The 21,046-nt window shown below is 47.0% G+C and overlaps 1 protein-coding gene across 1 annotated transcript; it reads left to right on the forward strand.

The window, feature by feature from the left end:
• The first annotated feature begins 559 nt into the window (after window positions 1-559).
• On the forward strand, window positions 560-10,838 carry LOC114601492 (ficolin-3-like). Its single transcript, XM_028738682.2, has 6 exons — window positions 560-1,476; window positions 4,592-4,627; window positions 7,146-7,273; window positions 8,028-8,157; window positions 8,915-9,049; window positions 10,532-10,838. The coding sequence occupies exons 1-6, from the start codon at window positions 1,386-1,388 to the stop codon at window positions 10,771-10,773; spliced, it is 762 nt and encodes a 253-aa protein (XP_028594515.2). The 5' UTR covers window positions 560-1,385; the 3' UTR covers window positions 10,774-10,838.
• Window positions 10,839-21,046: the final 10,208 nt, after the last annotated feature.

The raw sequence follows: 21,046 nt of genomic DNA on the forward strand, positions 1-21,046 counted from the left end.
ACATGCAGCTGCTGGGTGACCTTGGGCCAGTCACACTTCTTTGAAGTCTCTCAGCCCCACTCACCTCACAGAGTGTTTGTTGTGGGGGAGGAAGGGAAAGGAGAATGTTAGCCGCTTTGAGACTCCTGAAGAGGAGTGAAAGGCGGGATATCAAATCCAAACTCTTCCCTGTGCTTGGAGGCCAAGCCCCCATGGTGTTCTCTTGGACTTACTTCTACATATAGCTGCCGTAGCAAACCTCATCCTCTCTCTTCCTCTCCAAACCTGCTTTTAATAGTCCCCACTCCATGATTTAGAATACATTCACAGGGTGGTGTTTGCCCACAAGTGACATAGAAGTCAATGGGTATGGCATGAGACACTCAGACTAACACAGAAGTCTTGACTTTCCAGGCCAGGGTATGGGTTGTATTCATGAATTCTGTGTCTTTAAAAATATGCTACTTGCTCAATATAGAAAAGAAACACGAACCCCCCCCCCCAAAAAAAATCCAGTAACATTCACATTTTAGGTGAAAATATTTACTGCCTGTCCTCCCCAATGTTAAAAAAGTCTCTGGGTTGTTTCCTGTTCCGTGTGAGAAATAAATGAAAAACATCACGTGATGAACTGAGGGCGAGAAATGAGAACCCTTGCGCAATTAAGAAATGACCTCTGTTTGCTTTATAAAGCTAGGCTAGAACCAGTAAGCTTTACAACCTCCCTCCACCCCTAAGTGAACAATCCTCTCCTCATGCGCTGGAGAGACAAAACAGATAAGAAACAGGAGAACAAATGTTAATGGCTCCTTAAGCACCTCCATAAAACAGAGTTCAAGGGAATACACAGTTCAAGAAACAGTTGCAACATTATAATGCCATGTTCTAAACAGCTGCCCTTCAGTTTTGGGTTTTTTTGGATTTTGTGTGTGTGTGTGATGCAAAAAAAATCTGTGAAAATGCCAACAGTCACTTGAAACCTGATCGGCTCTCAAACATTCATGAACATGCAAACAAGGAAGAGCTCAGTATCAAATTTGCCTTTTCTGAATGTTGTTTTCACCCCTACTCGTTAGGCAAATAGAAGGGGAAAGTCTTCTGCACAAAGTGAAGTTGTGCATGTTACAGTTTCCTTTAAAGGAAGAAAGAGACTATTGATTTGAAGTCTGGCACACGTTATGCTATTTGGGTGAGGCAAAACATGACCTCTTCACCACCTCTACACATACCCTCTGGGGAATGGGAAATTAATAGCCAATAATAGTTCTTTATTGCTGCTTTCTTGACTTGGAACCATGTTGGGAAATCTTCCCAACATAAGCCTCCTGGAGCGTCATTGGTCCCAGCGAGTATATAAGGAGAGCAGGACAGGGAGACAGTGAATTGCACAGAGGAACAAGGAAGCCATGCATCTGGAGCTGTGTTACAGGGTTTTTGCAGTCTTGCTCTGTTTTCCCACCTGGATGGAGGCAACTGGTGATCCCAACAAATGCGCAGGTAAGAGATTTTAATTTCTTGCCAGTAAGTAAAGCCATTTTATACCATGTCAGGCCAATGGTCCTGCCAGCTCCATATTGGCAGCTCTCCATGATTCATATGGAGGGTGGGAGGAGAGTCTTCCCCAGTCGTACTTGGAGATGCCATGGTTGAGCCTAGGACCTTCTGCATGAAAAGCATGTGTTCCAGAAATCAACCATGGCCTCTTCCACCCTTGGAGAATGCGGAACATCATACAAAGCTCATGATGGGAGGAGTGGTTTCTACATTTTTGTGAGTCATTTCTACATACTTAAAGGTTGGCATATCCCTGGGTACACAGAAATATATATGCTTGTAAATTATTGTTTTTAAAAGCAAAACACCAAATGGTCTGATGAGGACCTTTGAACTTCTGAAAGCATTCAGGTGTCAGATGAGATTTTGTGGGAGGTGGAGACAGAAGAGGGAACTGGTGTGCTCAAGCCCTTAATAGTTTCTGGTAGATAAACTAGGGTTGGAGGAATGTGAGCTGAGAGGCTAAATAACTCAGCTCCCAGAATTATTTCAGGAGGATGAAAGGGGGGGCATATTTTCCAGCTGTTCAGAACCCCCACCCCAAGATATAGCAATAGGTTTCAATCCTGAGTCCTAGAAAGGAAGGCATCAGGGCCTGGGAAAGGGGAAAGATGACAGTTTCCCTTTCCTGAAATTTCTCTCTCTCTCTCTCTCTCTCTCTCTCTCTCTCTCTCTCACACACACACACACACACACACACACACACACACACACACGATGGCTATAAGGTTTTCTGAAGCCCTTAGCAAAAGCATTCCTCTTAACAGGTGGGGATACACTGCAACATTTTGTTTCAGGTACCACCTGATATTTATTTATTTCTACCTTTTAAAAGGTAGAAAGAGGGACGTGGGTGGCGCTGTGGGTAAAACCACAGTGCCTAGGACTTGCCGATCGTATGGTCGGCGGTTCGAATCCCCGCGGCGGGGTGAGCTCCCGTCTTTCGGTCCCAGCTCCTGCCCACCTAGCAATTCGAAAGCACCCTTAAAGTGCAAGTAGATAAATAGGTACCGCTTTATAGCAGGAAGGTAAACGCTGTTCCGTGTGCTGCGCTGGTGCCGGCTCGCCATGTGACCCGGAAGTATCTGCGGAAGGCCTCTAGAGTGAGATGAGCGCACAACCCTAGAGTCTGTCAAGACTGGCCCGTACGGGCAAGGGTACCTTTACCTTTTACCTTTACCTTTTAAAAGGGATGAGGGTGGCGCTGTGGGTTAAACCACAGAGCCTAAGACTTGCTGATCAGAAGGTCAGCGGTTCGAATCCCCTTGACGGGGTGAGCTCCCGTTGCTCGGTCCCTGCTCCTGGCAACCTAGCAATTCGAAAGCACATCAAAGTGCAAGTAGATAAATAGGTACCACTCTGGCGGGTGCACTGCTTTGGTTCGCCAGAAGCGGCTTAGTCATGCTGGCCACATGACCCGGAAGCTGGCTCCCTCAGCCATTAAAGCGAGATGAGCGCTGCAACCCCAGAGTTGGCCACGACTGGACCTAATGGTCAGGGGTCCCTTTACCTTTACCTTTACTACCTTTTAAAAAAACAAAAGTTGAGTTTTTCTTTCCCACTTGATTTCCATCCCCCTCTGTGGAGTTGTGCTGTCCTTTGAACTGTGACGCTGGTGCAGTGCCGACTACTATTAGGCAAAGGGAGGTGATTGCCTCAAACAGCAGATGTTAGGGCAATAGAAGCACCTGCCTGGCTGTTTTCCCCATGTCCCCCTGGTTGAAACTTTCTCCTCTGATAGAGTTGTCAGTGTCACATGGCCTGCCCTATACCCCTATATAGTAAGCAGCCAGTCCTGGATCGCGGTCTTCTGCATAATGCCCAGGGATATAAGTTTTTACTGAGCATAGCAGGGGTAAGCACAGGTCCCAATTTGGTCCGTGGAGCTGTTTTCCCCAAACCATGCCCACCTGCCCCACACCTGGGCCAATATGTAACATTAGGTGTGGAGCAGGTAGGGATGCAGCTGGCACAGCTGCACATGCAAGTTCCCCATGGATAGCACAGCTGATCCTTGCAGGGAGAAAGGTTGCTCACTGCTTGTCAGCTGATGGGCGGTGACTTCAAGCCTGCTGCATCAGGGAGGAACTGGATTGTGCAGCTGATCCCTGCAGAAAGGGAAGTGTTGAGCATATAGGGATGGCAAAGTTCCTTGACTTGTGGTTCCCAATGACAGAATATCATGGTGACCTGAAAATGGGCAGTTCAAGGACACATTCCAGCCAGGCATAAAAGAAAGTGTGTAGCTTGTTGAAGACTGATGAGGGCCAGAAAAGAGAGGGCTCAAGGGCCACATGTGAGCCTCCCCATCGTTGAAACAGGGTCTAATTTCAGGTGGACACTGACATTAGCACAGAGGGTGAAATACTACATTTCCTATCTTTTCCCACAGAAGTGAAGATTGTGGGTCTTTCGGGTGATGAGAAGCTTTGCCTTCCTGAAGGGATGTCCTGGGTTTCCTGGAGCAGCAGGAACCCCTGAGAATCCTGGGAGCTGTAGTTTGTTAATGGTGCTGAGAGTTGTTAAGAGACCCCAATTCTCCTCACAGAGCTGCCGTTTCCAGAGTTCCCTGAGAAGAAGCATTGGTTGTTAAACCACTTTGGGGTTTCTAACTCTGTGAGGGGAGTAGGATCTGTCCCACCTCTTAAAAACAAACATTCCAGATCCTAGATATGCCAAAAACAGAAATAAAGAGAAGCATGGCAATCTTCAGTGTAGCAAAGCCAGGGATTGATTTTGGATGGCAGGTGTGAAACTTGATACCTGCAGCACTTGTTGGGAGGAACTTAGCCTGTAGACTCCCTTTGGTCTACCAGCTGACCTCATGACTACAACATCAACCTAAGTTTTGTACACTCCCCCCACCCCCCTATTTCCCTCAACTCTCTACCCCACCCTTTATGGGTGACATCTGGAGAACTGGAAAGCGTGCCACAAGTTTGTAACATTTGGTGAGTCCTAATCAAGGTATTGCCCAATTGTGGGTTTTGGAATCATTTCGCCTTCAGTGTATTGTTACGATTTGCTTAGTAACAAGTTTGTTTTCTTTAAATATCAGGTGATCGAGGAGATCTTTTGGCCCTCTGCCAATCCGGTGAGTTTCTTTCTTGCTTCTCTTGGGAAATGCACCCTCTGCCATCTAGTGGCTCAACTTTATAATAATCCTCAAACTCTAATATATAAAATCGCAAGGATGTTGTCACGTTGCAGTTCAGTTTGCCCCAGACAGGTGGCACTGAGAACTACAGTGTGACGAGCTACTGGGCCGTCCGGCAGGTGGACCAGTGGACAGTGATGCAGGTTAAGGTGATGTGAGGAGGAGAGGCAGGTGGGCAGCTCAGGCGATTAACCCAGGTGAAGCAAAGGGGAGGCATCTGGAGAATGGAGATGAGGATGGGCAGCCCAGGCAAGTGGCCCAGGTGAGGAAAGGATGAAGGAACTGGAGGACAGAGATGCAGGCAAGCCAGCAGGGGGCCCAGGTGAGTTGCAAAGACCTGGTGAGGTCCAAGGTTTTCTTTTGTGAGGTGCAAAGGGAGGGAGGAGGGGTTGGCCAGGTGTTCGGGAAGGAAGGTGGGGGCTCACAAAGTTCAAAGGAAGGGGGGCAGCAGTTGGTGAGTTGGAAAGGGAGGGTGTAGGGGGTTGGCGAGAGAAGCAAGTAGGGCTTCAACCCTAGTGTACTATATGTTGTTGTTTAGTTGTTTAGTCGTGTCCGACTCTTCGTGACCCCATGGACCAGAGCACGCCAGGCACTCCTGTCTTCCACTGCCTCCCGCAGTTTGGTCAAACTCATGCTGGTAGCTTCGAGAACACTATCCAACCATCTCGTCCTCTGTTGTCCCCTTCTCCTTGTGCCCTCCATCTTTCCCAACATCAGGGTCTTTTCCAGGGAGTCTTCTCTTCTCATGAGGTGGCCAAAGTATTGGAGCCTCAGCTTCATGATCTGTCCTTCCAGTGAGCACTCAGGGCTGATTTCCCTCAGAATGGAAAGGTTGGATCTTCTTGCTGTCCATGGGACTCTCAAAAGTCTCCTTCAGCACCACCATAATTCAAAAACATCAATTCTTCAGCGATCAGCCTTCTTTATGGTCCAGCTCTCACTTCCATACATCACATAGTACACAAAGACAACAGTGTACTATATAATGATCCACAAACTGCCCCCAAATACCTACGCCATGGGTAGTCAACATGGTGGGGTGATGGGAATTGTAGTCCAGCAGCTTCTGAAGGGCACCACGTTGCCTACCCTAATTGCTTATGTGACAGTAGTTCCTCAGGACTGCCACGATAAGGAAGCGAGCCCATTGTGAGCTCTTCAAAGCCTCCCACAATTCTCCTTTCTTCAAAGGCATATGCAGACTTTGAAATCCCACAGCTTTTCTTCCTTCCTTTCATTCATTCATTATATATGGTTTAACATTCCCTTTTCGTGGTACGAAACGCGACTGAGCTGCTGATAAAATCCCAACATCATTAGGCAAAGCAGGGGCTGCTTCTAAATGCTTCAAAAGCCCCAGTGAATGAAGTTTCACACGCCTTATAAATGTAGAAGTGTTCTAAAACGTAGAGATAAAAGGATGCCTCTTTTACCCAAGGGCCAGTTTAAAAATGTGGAGTAAAATTTGTAATCTGCATTAGCGACCTGTAGGAACACTTCTAGGCTAAAAGCAGACAGACTAAACAAGATCACTCTCACAAACACAAATAGCAAAATGAGAAACCCAGCTTTTGTGTGGACATTTTATAGTCTACAATGTGAAAAAGGTGAGCTTTAAACTGTGTCGTAAACAACAGTAATATTACATTAAACCAGCAGCTCCCAAACCTGCCCCCTTGGTTCCACAAACTCATCCCCCGTGCTCCCTACCCCACCCTATAAAAATATTTATTCAGAATAGTGGTTTCGACAGCCCAATAGGGAAGATAATAACATAATAAAATTCACAACAGTCACAATTAATTGTACATTCATTCAAAATCCAATTAAAACCAATTAGTCAGATAATTCAACAAAACCAATAAACTTGATCCAGTGATACCAGCTTTTCAAAATCTCATTCACACTTCCAGCACTCCCCACCCTAGGTAATCCCCCCACCCCCCGGGGGGGGTGGTACCACCCTCTTTGGAAACTGCTGCATTAAACAAGTGAAAATGAGCCCATGGAGTGGTCTTAATGCACTGTCATCAATATATGCAGGTTTTTCCATTGGTAGCACTGATGTTATGGAATTCACTCCCTGCTGGTTAAGAGAGGCCCCCATCTGTATAGGCATTCTGCTGGCTTTTGAACTGTTTGCACAGGCATTCCTTTGACCGCTTGACCTATTTAATTTGTGTTCTGGTTTAGCAGGATTTAATTCTGGATTTTAGAGTTTTAATTGGATCCTTTTATTATGTGTTTTAATTCCAGATGTTTATATCTGAATGTTTCTCTCATTGGTTTTTATACTTGTAAACAGCTTAGAAACCTAATTTGGCATTAAGTGGCATATAAATAATAACCATAAAACGACATTTAATTGGAAGCTATGGTGGCATCCCTAGCTTGCTACATTTCCTGCCTCCCTTGCTTTTCATCTTGCCTTTTCTCATTTGGCATATTCTCCCAGCACCAAGAAGCTGCAAGGAGCTGCTGAGCAAGGGGGAGTTCCTGAGCGGCTGGTACACCATCTATCTGCCGGGCTGCTGGCCCCTGAGGGTCTTCTGTGACATGGATACTGATGGAGGGGGCTGGCTGGTGAGTGGCTGCTTTGAGGTGAAGGCAGTGCTACTGCAGTGTACTACGCCCTGTATTGTTATTGGGATTTTTTGCTCCCGTTGGGTTTGATAATTTATTTATTAAACTTATTCACCACTTGTCACCTAAATGATCTCCAAGTAATTTGCACTTAAAAAAACATATACACAAATAACATAGAGAAGAAAATTCATGTAAAACATTAACATTCCATACAACATGGGGAAATCAAGCTCTCTCTCTGACACACACACACACACACACACAGAGAGAGAGAGAGAGAGAGAGAGAGAGAGAGAGAGAGTGCAATGGAAAACTTTGTCATTACGCTAACATGAGAACACGGCAGTTTTTCCAACCCACTAACTAGCAGATTAAAATAAAAACACAAACACTGATACTCCTGCACTCCATAGCCCAGAAGTTGGCCCCCTTAAAAATCCCCTACCCATACCTTCCAACACAACGCAGCCCAAATCCAGGATGTCATTTTCCAGGTCTGCACTTCCATGCCTGTGAAACTTAGGGTGGGAAGCCTCTTGCACTCCAAATGTTGCTGGACTCGAACTCTTAGCAGCCCTATCAGGCACGGTCAATAGCTAGGGGTGCTGGGATGTGAAGTCAAGCAACAACTAGAAGGCCATAGCCCCTGCCACTCAAACACTGGATGTGAGAGACTGAATGAGAAAACAATACATTTACAGGTGATGTACTCATTTTTTCTGCTATGCTTGTTTCTATATCTCTTTCTCAGGTGTTTCAGAAGCGGTTGGATGGGTCTGTTGATTTCTACCGTACCTGGAATGACTACAAGAAAGGCTTTGGGAACCAGCTATCAGAATTCTGGCTGGGCAACGAAAACATTCATCTCCTGACACGGGAGGGTAACTCCGCCTTTGATCTGGGGATAAGGGTGGAGGGGAAATTAGATTTGGTTTACAATGAAAGCTGAAGTTGCACAGCCATACCTCGAAATGCACACTTCTCTGAATTTTGCAGTGCAGTTCTCCAGCTAAGTAACGTGTACAAAAAGTGCATGTGCAAGGGTAAAGTGTGCATACAAATGAATGTATTAGAAACCACGTACAAAAGGGCATTATATTGGGGAAAATAGTGTGCATAAATGCGTATATTCGCACACAAATGCATGCATTCATTCAAAACTGATGTAAACATGTGGGGAACTGAATTTAACACTGGAAATCTGAAAGAAACCAGAAAGGACATATTTGCCAATCCCTATCTGGAAAAACATTCTTTCCAAGCCAGTAGCAGGGACCTGCTATGCTATTGTGAGCCTCTGGGAGGCAAAAGAGAGCTGTGTTTTTATTCCATCACAACAATCATATTGGATTTATTTGCAGCATCCTATCTGTGCAGGATTTTAAAATACAATGTCTCCACTACCCTCTTCCACCCCACTCTTCTGATAGCAGCCCCCAGTTCAAAACTTTAAGACACCCAGTGATGTGTTTTGATATGACAGGCGCAGGAACCATTTTTCAGCCTGAGGGCTTGGTCCCATTGTGGACAACCTTCTAGAGGCTGCTTTGGAAATATTTCTTGCGCCACATCGCACACAAGTTTTTTCAAGTGTGCAAAAGGCAAAGTTGTGCTGAATTTCTGTCCTCTTTTCCTTAGGGGAACACCAGCTGCGTGTGGACTTGGTAGACTTTGACGACCGCAAAACCTTTGCTCATTACCAGTCCTTCCAGCTCAGGGGAGAAGAGGAGAAGTATCAGCTTGTCCTGGGGCAATTCCTGAGTGGCACTGCAGGTGAGGGACTTCAAACCTGCTTTCCACACGCACTGTGGCCTGGTTCGCATGCCACTTTAAACCAGGAGTGGGGAACTGGACCTGGTCAGAGGCATTTAGTGCATATACTGGAGATAACGGATCTCTGATATCAGATGGTATCAGGTGACTGACAGGTCGGCATGGTTTGCCTAAAATGGTCGCCTGGGCCAAATGCAGAGGCCTGGTGGGTGGGCCTAATTAGGCCCACAGGCCAAAGGCTCCCTGCTGCCATTTTAAATTATAGTTAAGCTTACCTATGGTTTGAAGGTGAATGTGCAGTGTGCTGGTGCCCCTGGTGAGATTTCTCCTCCCTGCTTGCTCTGCTGCACTGCTGTGAGCTAAGTCATCGTTTGAACTTGGGGTCATGGTTTGTCTCTCTCCAAACAAACTAAGAACTTTAAGCAAGGTTTGTTCTTGGTTTGTTTGTAGGGGGGAAATAAACCACAACTCTGGGTTTGGATGAAACACAGAGCCAAATTATGGCTTAGCACAATGGCAGCAGGAGCAGGGAGGAATGAAGGGATATAGCAGGCCAACAGTTACCCACCCTGCTCTATTCTAGCCTGCTGCTGTCAGGTATGTGGTGAACGTGGTGAATCAAGGATGATCCAACAGCTGTTGTACAGGGAATTGGAGGGGAGGCAAATCTTGTCCTTTTCCTCAGGCAGCAAAATATATTGAGCTGGCCCTGTCACTTTGAAGACCAACATATTTAGTATTCACTCATTCCAGACCTGGGACTGCTGTTTTGTTACTCCAGCAATGGCTGCTGTTGGAAGTGTAACAGCAGAGATAATCTTGGGTGCAACTAAAGGGTTAATTCTGTTACTGTTAAAGTCAGCTAGCCAAGAGGGGAGGTGCGGCTTAGCAACTAGGCAGAGCAGCTTGATGTTTGCTGAGGTAGCACACGCTCAGATTGGTTATGTTGGCCTGAGGGAGTTTTCCTCTGTATGTTTGGTTGACGTACAAGGCTTCTGCCAAAAGAAAGACAAAACCTCTCTGCTTCTCCTCACATTATACACTGTTTTTGTTCAATTTCCTCAGTAAACAGTTATCAGGATTTCTCTTTTCACTGCACTCCATTTGCATTATTTAAGTGACTTAGCTAGATCTCCAGCTCCTGACAGGACGCATCACTGGAACCTTACCTGCCCCCACCCGTTCCTAGAGCTACCATTTAAATTTCCTACAGTGCCCTGGAGCCGTACTGCATTGGGGGCACTGTGAGAAATTAAAGTGGTTATTCTCACACCCAGCAGCCGCTCAATGCTGATCAAAGGGCTGCTTCTCCTCCCAACCAGATGAGCCCACTAGGGCCTACTGACATGGAAAAGGCACTTTGACCAAAGCTTCCTCAGACCCAGAGGCACTGATGCTGTGGAGGGCAGGGAGAGAAATGTAATGGGCAGCAGACAAAGGAAAAAAGAGAGCACTTTTACACCACCTCTTTCTGCTCTGCAGGTGACTCCATGACCTTTCACAGCGGGCAGCGTTTTTCCACCCATGACAATGACAATGACACCGGGACACAGAACTGCGCTGTCACTGTGCATGGAGGTTGGTGGTATGCCAACTGCTATAAGTCCAACCTGAACGGAGGCTATCCAATTGGTGATCGGAAAGGGCAGGTCTATGGCATTGACTGGGCAACTGGCAAGGGCGTTGGCACCTCCTACAAGCGCACAGAGATGAAGATTCGCTAAAGAGGTCCCATTTGAGGCCTAGAAAGCAACCAAAGGGAATGAGTAAAGCAAAAATTAAGCAGCTATATGGGTGTTTGTGTGTCTCTTTATTTTGCATGAGGGATTATTCTGCTTCCAAAATCCGTTCAAGCTTTTAATAGGTGAGGGAGAGGCTCCATTAGGGCAAAACGTTTACTGTCCATACTGAGGATGCCTAAGAAGCAAGAAATTTCAAATCACAAAGGCCAAAATCAATAATAATAAAAATACAATTCAGCCCAAAGTACCTGGTTTATTCAACAAAATACTCAAATATTGAAACTGCAGCTAGCTATTTATTTATTTGCTTGTTAGCTACTTGATCAAAGAGCTCTCTAAGCAAATAAAACACACCTAAAGTCCACCACTGCCAGTTAGAATACTTAATATTTGGCAGCCTTTGTAAATGGATATGTCTGACTTTGTTTTGAGCTAAATGAAGCAGTCCCCTCTAGCCTAATTCTGGCCACATTCACACCATACATTCAATGCACTACAATACCTCTTTAAACTGTCATGACTCCCCGCAAAGAATTCTGGGAACTATAGTTCATTAATGGTGCCGAGAGCTGTTAGGAGAGCAGTATTCACCTCCCAAACCTACAGTTCCCAGAGTTCCCCGTAAAGTGGGATTGTTTGTTGAACCGCTTTGATAACTAGCTCTGTGAGGGGAAACGGGGCCTCCTCACAGCTATCAGTACCCTTAGCAAACTACAGCTCCCAGAATCCTTTGAGGAAAGCCATGGCTGTTTAGTAGTGTAGTGCTTTAAATGGGCGGTGTGAACCTGTTTCCTGTGACTGGCAACAGCTTTCCAAGGTTTCAAGCGGAGTCCTTTCGTTTTCCAGTCCTGATTTTTTGCGGGAGCTTTTAATAGGAGAGAGCAGAGGACAGGATGTCCTCGGCCTCAAGTTAAGTCTCTATCCAGTTCACTTTGGTTGCCAAGGGAGGTTATGTAGGGATATTAAAATGTTTGACAAGGCAATTTTCAACCATGGGTCATATCTGGATGAGAAAGAGGCATTAATAAAGCTAGGGCTGTAATCGGGAAGACCGTGAGTGCATTGGTATTGGAAAAGTGAGTCAGAATAGGCTTCAGGCCTATCCATTCTCTGTTTTCATACTGCCATTAACCTCTTTACTTCTTCCACCAGGTATTTCCTTTTGTTTTCTGTTGTCAGACTGTGGTTGTCGACTTATATCGGTTTTATACCATCTTAGCTGATAGTTCCCACCCAAGCATTCTGGGAATTGTATTTTGCTAAGGATGCTGACAGTTCCCTGTTAGCAGCCTCTAGCACTGGCCTCCCATCACACAACAGCAATTATAGTTCTGAGGGAAGTAGTAATACCTGTTAAAAGTATACTAACAAACATATTGTTATGAGTACCCCGTTTCTCTAAGTGGTGAGAAATCCCAGGGGTTGTAGGACAGCACTTAACCAATTTTGTTTCCTTTTAGGGAGGAGATCACTGGAGACTCCTGGGTGGTTTGTAATATTTATGTTTATTTACAAATTTATTTAGTTACTTAATTTCACAGCATTTCTTTAGTGCCTGATTGTAACAAAAACTCTTGAGTGGTTTAACAAAAAAGACTCCTGACAACATTAAAACATTACAAGTATCAGTTAAAACAACAACAGGTAAAAACAAGTATTAAGAACATTCAAAATATCATTAAAATCAGCAATGCCAAAAAGAAATTAAAACATATGTCTGGATTCTGCGGATAGGCTCCATGGTTCATTTTGCATAACATAAATCCCTGCATATTTTACATAAACTAAAACATTCAGTATTCCATTATTACATCCATCAAAACTTATTTACACTGTTGAATTTATCTGCCAATGTTTTCAAGTGTACACTATTTGCCCCCACATATTCAATAAACATTTTCCAATCTTCCTTAAACTTATGTTCTTCTTGTTCTCTTATTCTATATGTTAGGTTCGCAAGCTGCGCATATTCCATCATTTTAAGTTGCCATAGGCAAAAATGTTTTAAGCGGGCACCAAAGGATACAACAAAACTCCTGAATAATGGCAACAGGCAGGGAGTTCTAAAGTGAAGGTGCTGCCACACTAAAATATTAACAGTGTCAGTTAACAGTGCCAGTTCCACAGATCAAAGTGGCCGATTGGATATACGGTATATATGGGGAGTAGCGGTCCTGAAAGTAAACAGGTCCCAAACTGTTAAGGGCTTTATATACTAATAGTAACACCTTGAACTTGGCCCAATAGCAAATTGGCAATCCGTGCAGGTCTCTAAGCAAAGGTGTTAGATGCTGACAGGGTCTCACCGCTGTCAGCAAGCCTGCTGCAGCATCCTGCACAAGCTGCGGTTTTCCATATCAAGGAGCAAAAGCAAAGCTCCACGTAGAGCACACAGCAGTAATCCAATCCTGAAGCAGCAAAAACTTGAACCACTGGGGTCAAGCTTTCCTAGTCCAGGAACAGTGAGGCTACCTGGGCTTCCAGTGACAAAGATGGACATAGCATCTGCAGACTATGAACCTGCTCCTTCAGGGGCAGTGCAACCCCATCCAGGGCAGGCAGTTGCCCAATTTCTCAGGGACACTGAAACCACTCACCTACAGCGTCTCCATCTTGCCAGGTTTCAAGCTCAGCTTGTTTCTCCTCATCCATCTCTCTCACTGTGACAACACAGCCCCTCCATTTTATGGAGAAATGGAGCTGAGTGTCATTGGCCCACTGATGGCACCTTGCCCTAAAACTAATGACCACTCTCAGTGGATTCATATAGGTATTAACTCGCACTGGAGATAAGACAGTGCCCTGCTGGAATTAGTGCTTCCGCCTTTGTTTACTTGTGTCTTACTGGAACCTACAAGAAAGTTAATATGTTTCTAAACTGGTAAAGGTCAGACAAGTATTCTGCATTTCCTTTTTTCTTTTCTTTTTTACACAAAATAATTCTGTTTTCATACAGTATAACATTGTATTTCCTATACTTGTCACTCCCAAGGAAAGTATGCTTAATCATTTATCCATGGTATTTTGAAGCTTATTTATCACTTTAACAACCGAAATGCATCAAATAATTCTAGCTGGTTATTACTTTTAATATCATGAATGGGGGCCATAAACTTGCAAACTGCTTTCACGTCTGTCTTCCTTCTCTCATTCTTCCACTGAAAGCAGTTCCGGAATTCTCCATTTATAAATAATAATAATAATAATAATAATAATAATACCCTACCCATCTGGCCAGGTCTCCCCAGCCACTCTGGGCGGCTCCCAACAGAACACTAAAAACAGAATAAAACATCAAACACGAAAAACTTCCCTAAACAGGGCTGCCTTCAGATGTCTTCTATAAGTCAGTTGTTTATTTCCTTGACGTCTGATGGGAGGAAGTTCCACGGGACGGGTGCCACTACTGAGAAGGCCCTCTGCCTGGTTCCCTGTAGCTTTGCTTCTCGCAATGAGGGAACTGCCAGAAGGCCCTCGGCGCAGGACCTCAGCATCCGGGCAGAACGATGGGTGTGGAGACACTCCTTCAGGAATACTAGGCCGAGGCCATTTAAGGCTTTAAAGGTCAGCACCAACACTTTGAATTCAGTGGCTAGCAAAATTTTGTCCAGCTCTCATTGAATTCCCAATCGTATGATTTGACCATTATTCTTCCAATATCCCAAATTTGGAAAGGATTAAAAATTCAATATATCCCATTATATCCTCAATGGTGTTTTTTTAAAAAAGAATCCCCCTCATTTAACTTTATCACAGTTCTATCACATATGCAAGAAATCAACCCCCTGTTCCTCTCATTTCCAGCATCGATACTCAACCTTTCCTAATCAGAGATTAAATATCAACAATCATAGAATCATGGTTAGAAAGGACCACAATCGTCATTTAGTCCAACCCGCTGCAATGGAGGAATATTTTGCCCAATGTGGGGGCTCAAACCCACAACCCTGAGATTAAGAGTCTCATGTTCTACCAAGTGACATTAAAAGCATCTTATAATAATTCCCCATCATATGTGTTGGCAGTGACTCAGCCAAATGTGTAATCTATTTTAACATGGTTCTCTGATATAAATTTACTTGTAACATCTTTTGCCATCTTAACTTGACGTCATTAATTTTTTCTCATTGGGTGTTCTGCATTTCAGAACACTTTAGTACAGGGATGTGAAAGCTCTGGCAGAATACACTGTGGTTTCTAAATGGTTAATGAGGAAGAACAGGACAACATTGTTGTACAGGAAAGGGCCAATGGAAAAATTGCAGCTGCTGGAGATTACCTTAATGGCCTTGGCAAGTATTCTATATGTTAGGGAAATTACAGGTCAGTGGCCTGCAATTACTAGGAAAGAGTTGGAGGTTTTTATGGAAGGTTGAAAAACATTTTTTGTTACACCTTTCTCTCAAAGTGTGCGTAAAAAGCAGCAGGGGTTGGGAACCCTCCTTTACCCCAGCCCACATGGTCAAGGTTTCTGTCTGCCCTACCCGTTGTGGGCATCTGTCTCTGGAGACAAAGGAAGAATGCAGTGTGTGTGTGTGTGTGTGTGTGTGTGTGTGTGTGTGTGTGTGTAAAATCAAACCATTGGAGAGCTATAGTGCCCTTTGTGGCTGTAGAGACCAAAACGGGATAGAAATGTTTTATTGCACTTGGGGCAGATCAAGTCCTCTGGTTTTGCTGCTACAGATGCACCATGGCATTTCTTCTCTCCTCCCAGCGGTCCCATCTTGCCCTCCACTGACTTTTTCTGTTTAGGGTAAAGTTACCAGATTTTTTTCAAAGAATCCGGGGACACTTTTATTTTTGAAAAGAGAAAAAAAAGTTATTAAAAAAGGTTATTTTTCCTTTAAAAAAAGAAGTAATATCTTCTCTTCTGTGGTCTACTCTGTCACACAGCCTTCCTCTGGGCCTCTGCCTGCTCTCTGGGAGCACTAGCAGCCGAGGAGTAGGCTCGGGTCGGGTCTGGGCTCGGCCACATGTCCTTGCCCTCCCACTGCTCTCCTACCTCTCCTTCTCAGTGGTGGCGGCAGCAGCAGCGGGGCAAGGTAGGGGCTCCCCTCTTTTTTTCTCCTTCCTCTTTCTTCCTTCTCCTTCTTCTCCCTGCGTTGGCTCCAGGGTTTTCCTGGCTCGAGCGCCGCCAGGCAGTAGGCTGGGTAGCTGGGCGCTCTCACTCCTGTCACGATTTGGGTGATGGGGGGGGTCAGCGGTTCCCCCAGTTGACACACCGTGTGTCCCCGGTTCCCCCTCAGCAGTAGCAGTAGCAGTCTCAGCAGTTCAGAGCCAGCCTGGTAGCGCAGTTGGCTCTGGCTGGCTTCAGGAGCTGATCGCTGCCTTGGCACCCGCCATTTTGCGTCGCCGGAAGTCCCCATATGTTGAGTCTTGTGCCATTGAACCAATCACGCAACATTCATTCCCTACTAATAAATCTACAACACTTAAAATATAAATCCGGGGACATTAAATGAAATACGGAGACATTCCGGGGATGGACTTTGTCCGGGGACAGATTTGTAAATCCGGGGACTGTCCCTGGGAACGTCTGGTAACCATAGTTTAGGGTCTGTGTGCAAGTATTTATTGTGCCTGTGCAGGTGTCACAATGAAAATGCATTTTGCGTTATTTCAGCATAGTTCTAGTAAGTAGGAAACCCTAATAAAATGGGGGGGCCTCCCAAAAATGCACCAGAGTGCAAAAGCAAATATAGGGAAGGGGCCATAATAACCTTATATTCCAGCAGTAACTGCAGATGTGTAACAGGTTCTTTTTTTTATTAACAGATTTTTCCACAGTAAGGGGAAATCTGGGTTGAATGTTTTTCTTGTTTTAAAAAAATGGGCTGGCATTTTGATAGTGACATGTAGACACTGTAAAACACTTGAGTGCATGCGTAACACCAAATCCACAATAAACTCCCATCCGGAAGCATCTTGAAACCAGCCAAGAGAACCACATGAGTTTTTAAAGTGACTAAGAATTGTTAGCAAGAGACAAGCTGAGTAAGCAGTAGTGCAGTTAGGTGATTTTTGACTGGCGGGGGTGGTGGTGGTAGTGATCTTACAAACACTCCACACTTTGGATAAAAAATGTGAATTACTTTAGCATGTGGTACACCAGCCCTGCTGTGGTTTGAGGGCTCTCCACTCTGTCCAAAAGTCCTGCACTGATGACACCAATGGAAAAAGAACAGTAATTTTTCAGCCTGGAAAGATTTTTATTACCTTCCCTTAGGCTCACACAGGAAGCTCATACGGAGTCATCCCACTGCTCCATCTGGCTCAGTATTGTCTACACACAGACTGGGAGATTTCTCCCAGCCCTATGTGGAGATGCCAGGAATTGAGCCTGAGCTAAAAACAACTTTTGTTTAAAAGAACTTCCTTATGTTTCTCCTCACACCCTTTAAGAGAGAAAAAGGGGATTCCCCACCACAATTACTTAAGCACATTATAAGGATGATGGTTATCAGGAAAAAAATCCACAGTGAGGCAAGGCCTGCTGTTATGTACTGAATTGAATAGGATCCAAACTGCAGCAGTCTGATTGGTCCTAGAACAATAGGATCCAAAAGGCAGCAGTCTGATTGGTCCTAGAACAATAGGATTCAGAATGCAGCAGTCTGATTGGTCTTAGAACAATGCAGCAGTATGATTGGTTGGCAGGAACCACCCAATCATGCTCCAGATAGAAGTGAATCCGCAACCTGATTGGCTTACAGTAGAATTCCAGAATTAGCCAATCATGTGCAGCCCATTGTGTAAATAATGTATATAAAGCAGACCCCTCAGACATTCATTCATTCCTCCTCACCACTATGAGCTGAATAAAGAGCATGAAATCACTTTGCGACTCTGAGTATATTTCACTGGCGACGAAGGTGGGATCCCGCTGAGCTGACTGCCACACACAGCATCGCAGCACCGCCACCTGCCGCACCGCTGCCTCGCACCGTGTATCCAGGCTTCAGCTCCGGGACACAAGGAACTCAGAATGGCAACCGACAGCAGCTTCTCATCGTTCAACCCAGCATCTGGAGACTGGGAAGCGTACGCCTCCCGTTTCACCTTCCTCCTAGAAGCCAAAGGGGTCACCGATGCAGAAGACGCCAAGAAGAGGGCAATATTCTTCAGTGTCTGCGGAGAGGAGACGTTTGAAATCGCCCGGGCTCTCCTTGCACCTGAAGACGTCGCTACTGTTCCATACAAAACAATAATGGAACAGCTGAAGGGGCACTTTTCGCCACAGCCCTCAGTGGTGGCTTGTCGAAATGCCTTCTACGCAAAGCGGCAAGCCCCTGGGGAAACCATAACTGGGTTTGTGACCTCTCTTCGTCAAGCTGCCCGGTTTTGCAACTTCTCAGAGCTGGAGAACATGCTTCGTGACCGCCTCGTCGGTGGCCTGAAGGATGAGAAGCTGCAACGACACCTCTACGCTAAGAAGAACCTAACGTTCCAGGTCGCTCTGGAGGAGGCCCTGGCAACGGAAGCTGCCGAGAGGTCAACGCAAGAGGCACGGCCGAGCCAGCCGTCCCAACCGAGGGTCCACCACGAAGACCTCACCGACGACTCAGGATCCGACAGGGAGGAGGTGCACAGAGTACAGCAGCGCACTCAAGCAGCCCACATACCACAGCTGCCTCGACGAGAAGGAGGGAACTGCGCAAGCTGTGGAGAAAGTCACGAGAGGAGGACCTGCCGTTTCCGCAACGCAGAGTGCAGGCAGTGCAGAAAATTGGGACACATCGCCCGGGTGTGTCGGGCTCGGCCCACCCGACACCAGGCATCAGATGACCAATCCAAGAGCCCCAGGTCCCGGGGCCCAACGCACCAAGGCAACTCAAAGGAGCTCACGGACTTCCAGGTATACCAGTTGCCCCACCCCAACGTAGAGAAAATTTATGTAGAGGTACAGATAGAGGGGGCCCCATGCCGCATGGAGCTTGACACGGGTTCAACTCTATCCATAATCTCGGCAAGGACCTTAAGGAAACTGTGTCCTACTGGGGGTCCCAAACTCAGGCCAGCCCCATTCACCCTCCGGGACTTCCAGAAACGTAAGGTCCCCACAATGGGGGTGGGGACCTTCAGGGTGCAATACCGAGGGCGGACGCGGCAACTGGACTTGCTTGTGGTCAAGGGCCCCTACATTAGCTTACTGGGATTGGCATGGTTTGGACCACTGGGGCTAGCCATCACCGGGGTGAACCACATGAGCTTACAAGTGGACGTGGACGCCATATGCAAGGAATTTCCGGGGGTTTTCGATGGGAAATTGGGACAGTATACGGGGCCCCCCATTGCTCTACAGCTTGACCCCGCAGTACGACCGGTCAGGCTCAAGGCCCGCCGGGTCCCGTTCGCCCTGAAACCCCGTATAGATGAGGAATTGGACCGACTCGTGGAGCAAGGAGTGCTGGAGCCGGTGCCTAATGCCCCCTGGGAAACTCCAATCGTCACACCCGTCAAGCCTAATGGTTCGGTCCGCATCTGCGCAGACTACAAATGTACCATAAACAAGGCCCTCACGGCCCATGCATACCCAGTGCCAGTGGTCAGCCATGTCCTTGCCACCCTGGCTGGGTCGAAAATTTTTGGCAAGCTGGACTTGGCCCAAGCATATCAACAGCTGCCAGTAGATGAGGCTACAGCAGAGGCACAGACGATTGTGACACACAGAGGAGCGTTCAGGGTAAAGCGGCTGCAATTCGGGGTCAGCGTGGCACCAGGCATATTCCAGAATCTAATGGACTCTCTCCTTAAAGGGATTCCTGGTGTCACCCCCTTCTTCGATGATGTGTTGATTGCTGGGCCCACACCAGAGGAGTTTGAGGACCGCCTCCGCACCGTTCTGCACCGTTTCCAGACGGCGGGTCTCAAGGTGAAGCGGGAAAAATGTCTACTAGGAGTGCCTCAGGTGGACTTTCTGGGATTTATGGTGGACGCAGAAGGGGTCCACCCGACTGGGGACAAGGTACGGGCCATTTGTGATGCCCCAGAGCCCAAGAACAAGACTGAACTTCAGGCCTTCTTGGGACTATTGAACTTTTACCATTCCTTCCTTCCCCACAAGGCGGCGGTAGCGGAGCCCCTACACAGACTCCTGGACAAGCGGGCCCCTTGGGTGTGGGGCCAGCGTCAGGAGGCCGCATTCCAGGCAGTCAAGGACTTGCTTGTCTCAAACTCGGTCTTGGCACACTTCGACGAGAGGCTGCCGGTGGTGCTAGCATGCAACGCCTCACCCTATGGCATTGGCGCTGTCCTGGGACACCAACTCCCAGATGGAAGAGAGGTACCAGTGGCATACTTTTCCCAGACACTCAACGAAACCGAGCGGAACTACTCGCAAATCGACAAGGAGGGTCTGGCAATCGTGAAGGGAGTAAAAAAATTCCATGATTTCCTGTACGGGCGGCCCTTCACCGTGGTGACAGACCACAAGCCGTTGCTTGGCTTGTTTGCCCCCGAAAAGCAGACCCCCCAAGTGCTGTCTCCTCGCGTCCTCAGGTGGTCAATTTTCCTTGCCAGCTACCAGTATGCACTGATTCACCGCCCTGGGAAGGCGATGGGCCATGCGGACGCCCTCAGCAGGCTACCACTACCGGAAACAGGCCCCGACCCAGCACCTGCACAAGAGGTTATGAGCCTGGAGCTGCTTCCCGACCGCCCCATTCAGGCACAAGAAGTCGCACACCATTCCAAGAAAGATAGGGTCATCTCCCGGGTCCTGGACTGGGTGTGGAGGGGATGGCCCAGCAGCAGCCCCGGGCCAGAATTCGCCGGCTACACAACCCGCAAACATGAACTGTCAGCCCACAAGGGGTGCCTGTTATGGGGAAGCAGGGTCGTTGTTCCCCAGCCCCTCCGCAAAAGGGTCCTCACAGCCCTACACGAGACACACCCAGGGGTAGTAAGAATGAAAGCCCTTGCCAGGAGTTATGTGTGGTGGCCGGGGATCGACGGAGAGATAGAGGCCTGGGTCAAACACTGCCAGGCCTGCCAAGAATCCCGCCCAGATCCCCCAAGGGCCCCAGTACAGTCCTGGGAGTCCGCCCGAGCACCATGGTCACGCCTGCATGTGGACTTCGCTGGCCCCTTTCAGGGGAAAACATTCTTCATAGTGGTGGACTCCTACACCAAATGGCTGGAAGTCGCACTGGTACCGTCCACTTCTACGTCCGCAGCCATCCGGGTACTACGCAGGCTGTTTGCAACCCACGGGCTCCCTGACACTCTCGTCTCAGACAACGGGACTGCATTTACG

This window comes from Podarcis muralis, chromosome 7 (assembly GCF_964188315.1).
Source record: "Podarcis muralis chromosome 7, rPodMur119.hap1.1, whole genome shotgun sequence".
NCBI classification, from domain to species: domain Eukaryota; kingdom Metazoa; phylum Chordata; class Lepidosauria; order Squamata; family Lacertidae; genus Podarcis; species Podarcis muralis.

Bases quoted from the DNA above. Each gene is read 5' to 3' on its own strand.
- LOC114601492 (XM_028738682.2), top strand. From the start codon at position 1,386: ATGCATCTGGAGCTGTGTTACAGGGTTTTTGCAGTCTTGCTCTGTTTT. The intron at 1,477-4,591 runs GTAAGAGATTTT...TTTAAATATCAG, and splicing joins TGATCCCAACAAATGCGCAG to GTGATCGAGGAGATCTTTTG. The intron at 8,158-8,914 runs GTAACTCCGCCT...TCTTTTCCTTAG, and splicing joins TCATCTCCTGACACGGGAGG to GGGAACACCAGCTGCGTGTG.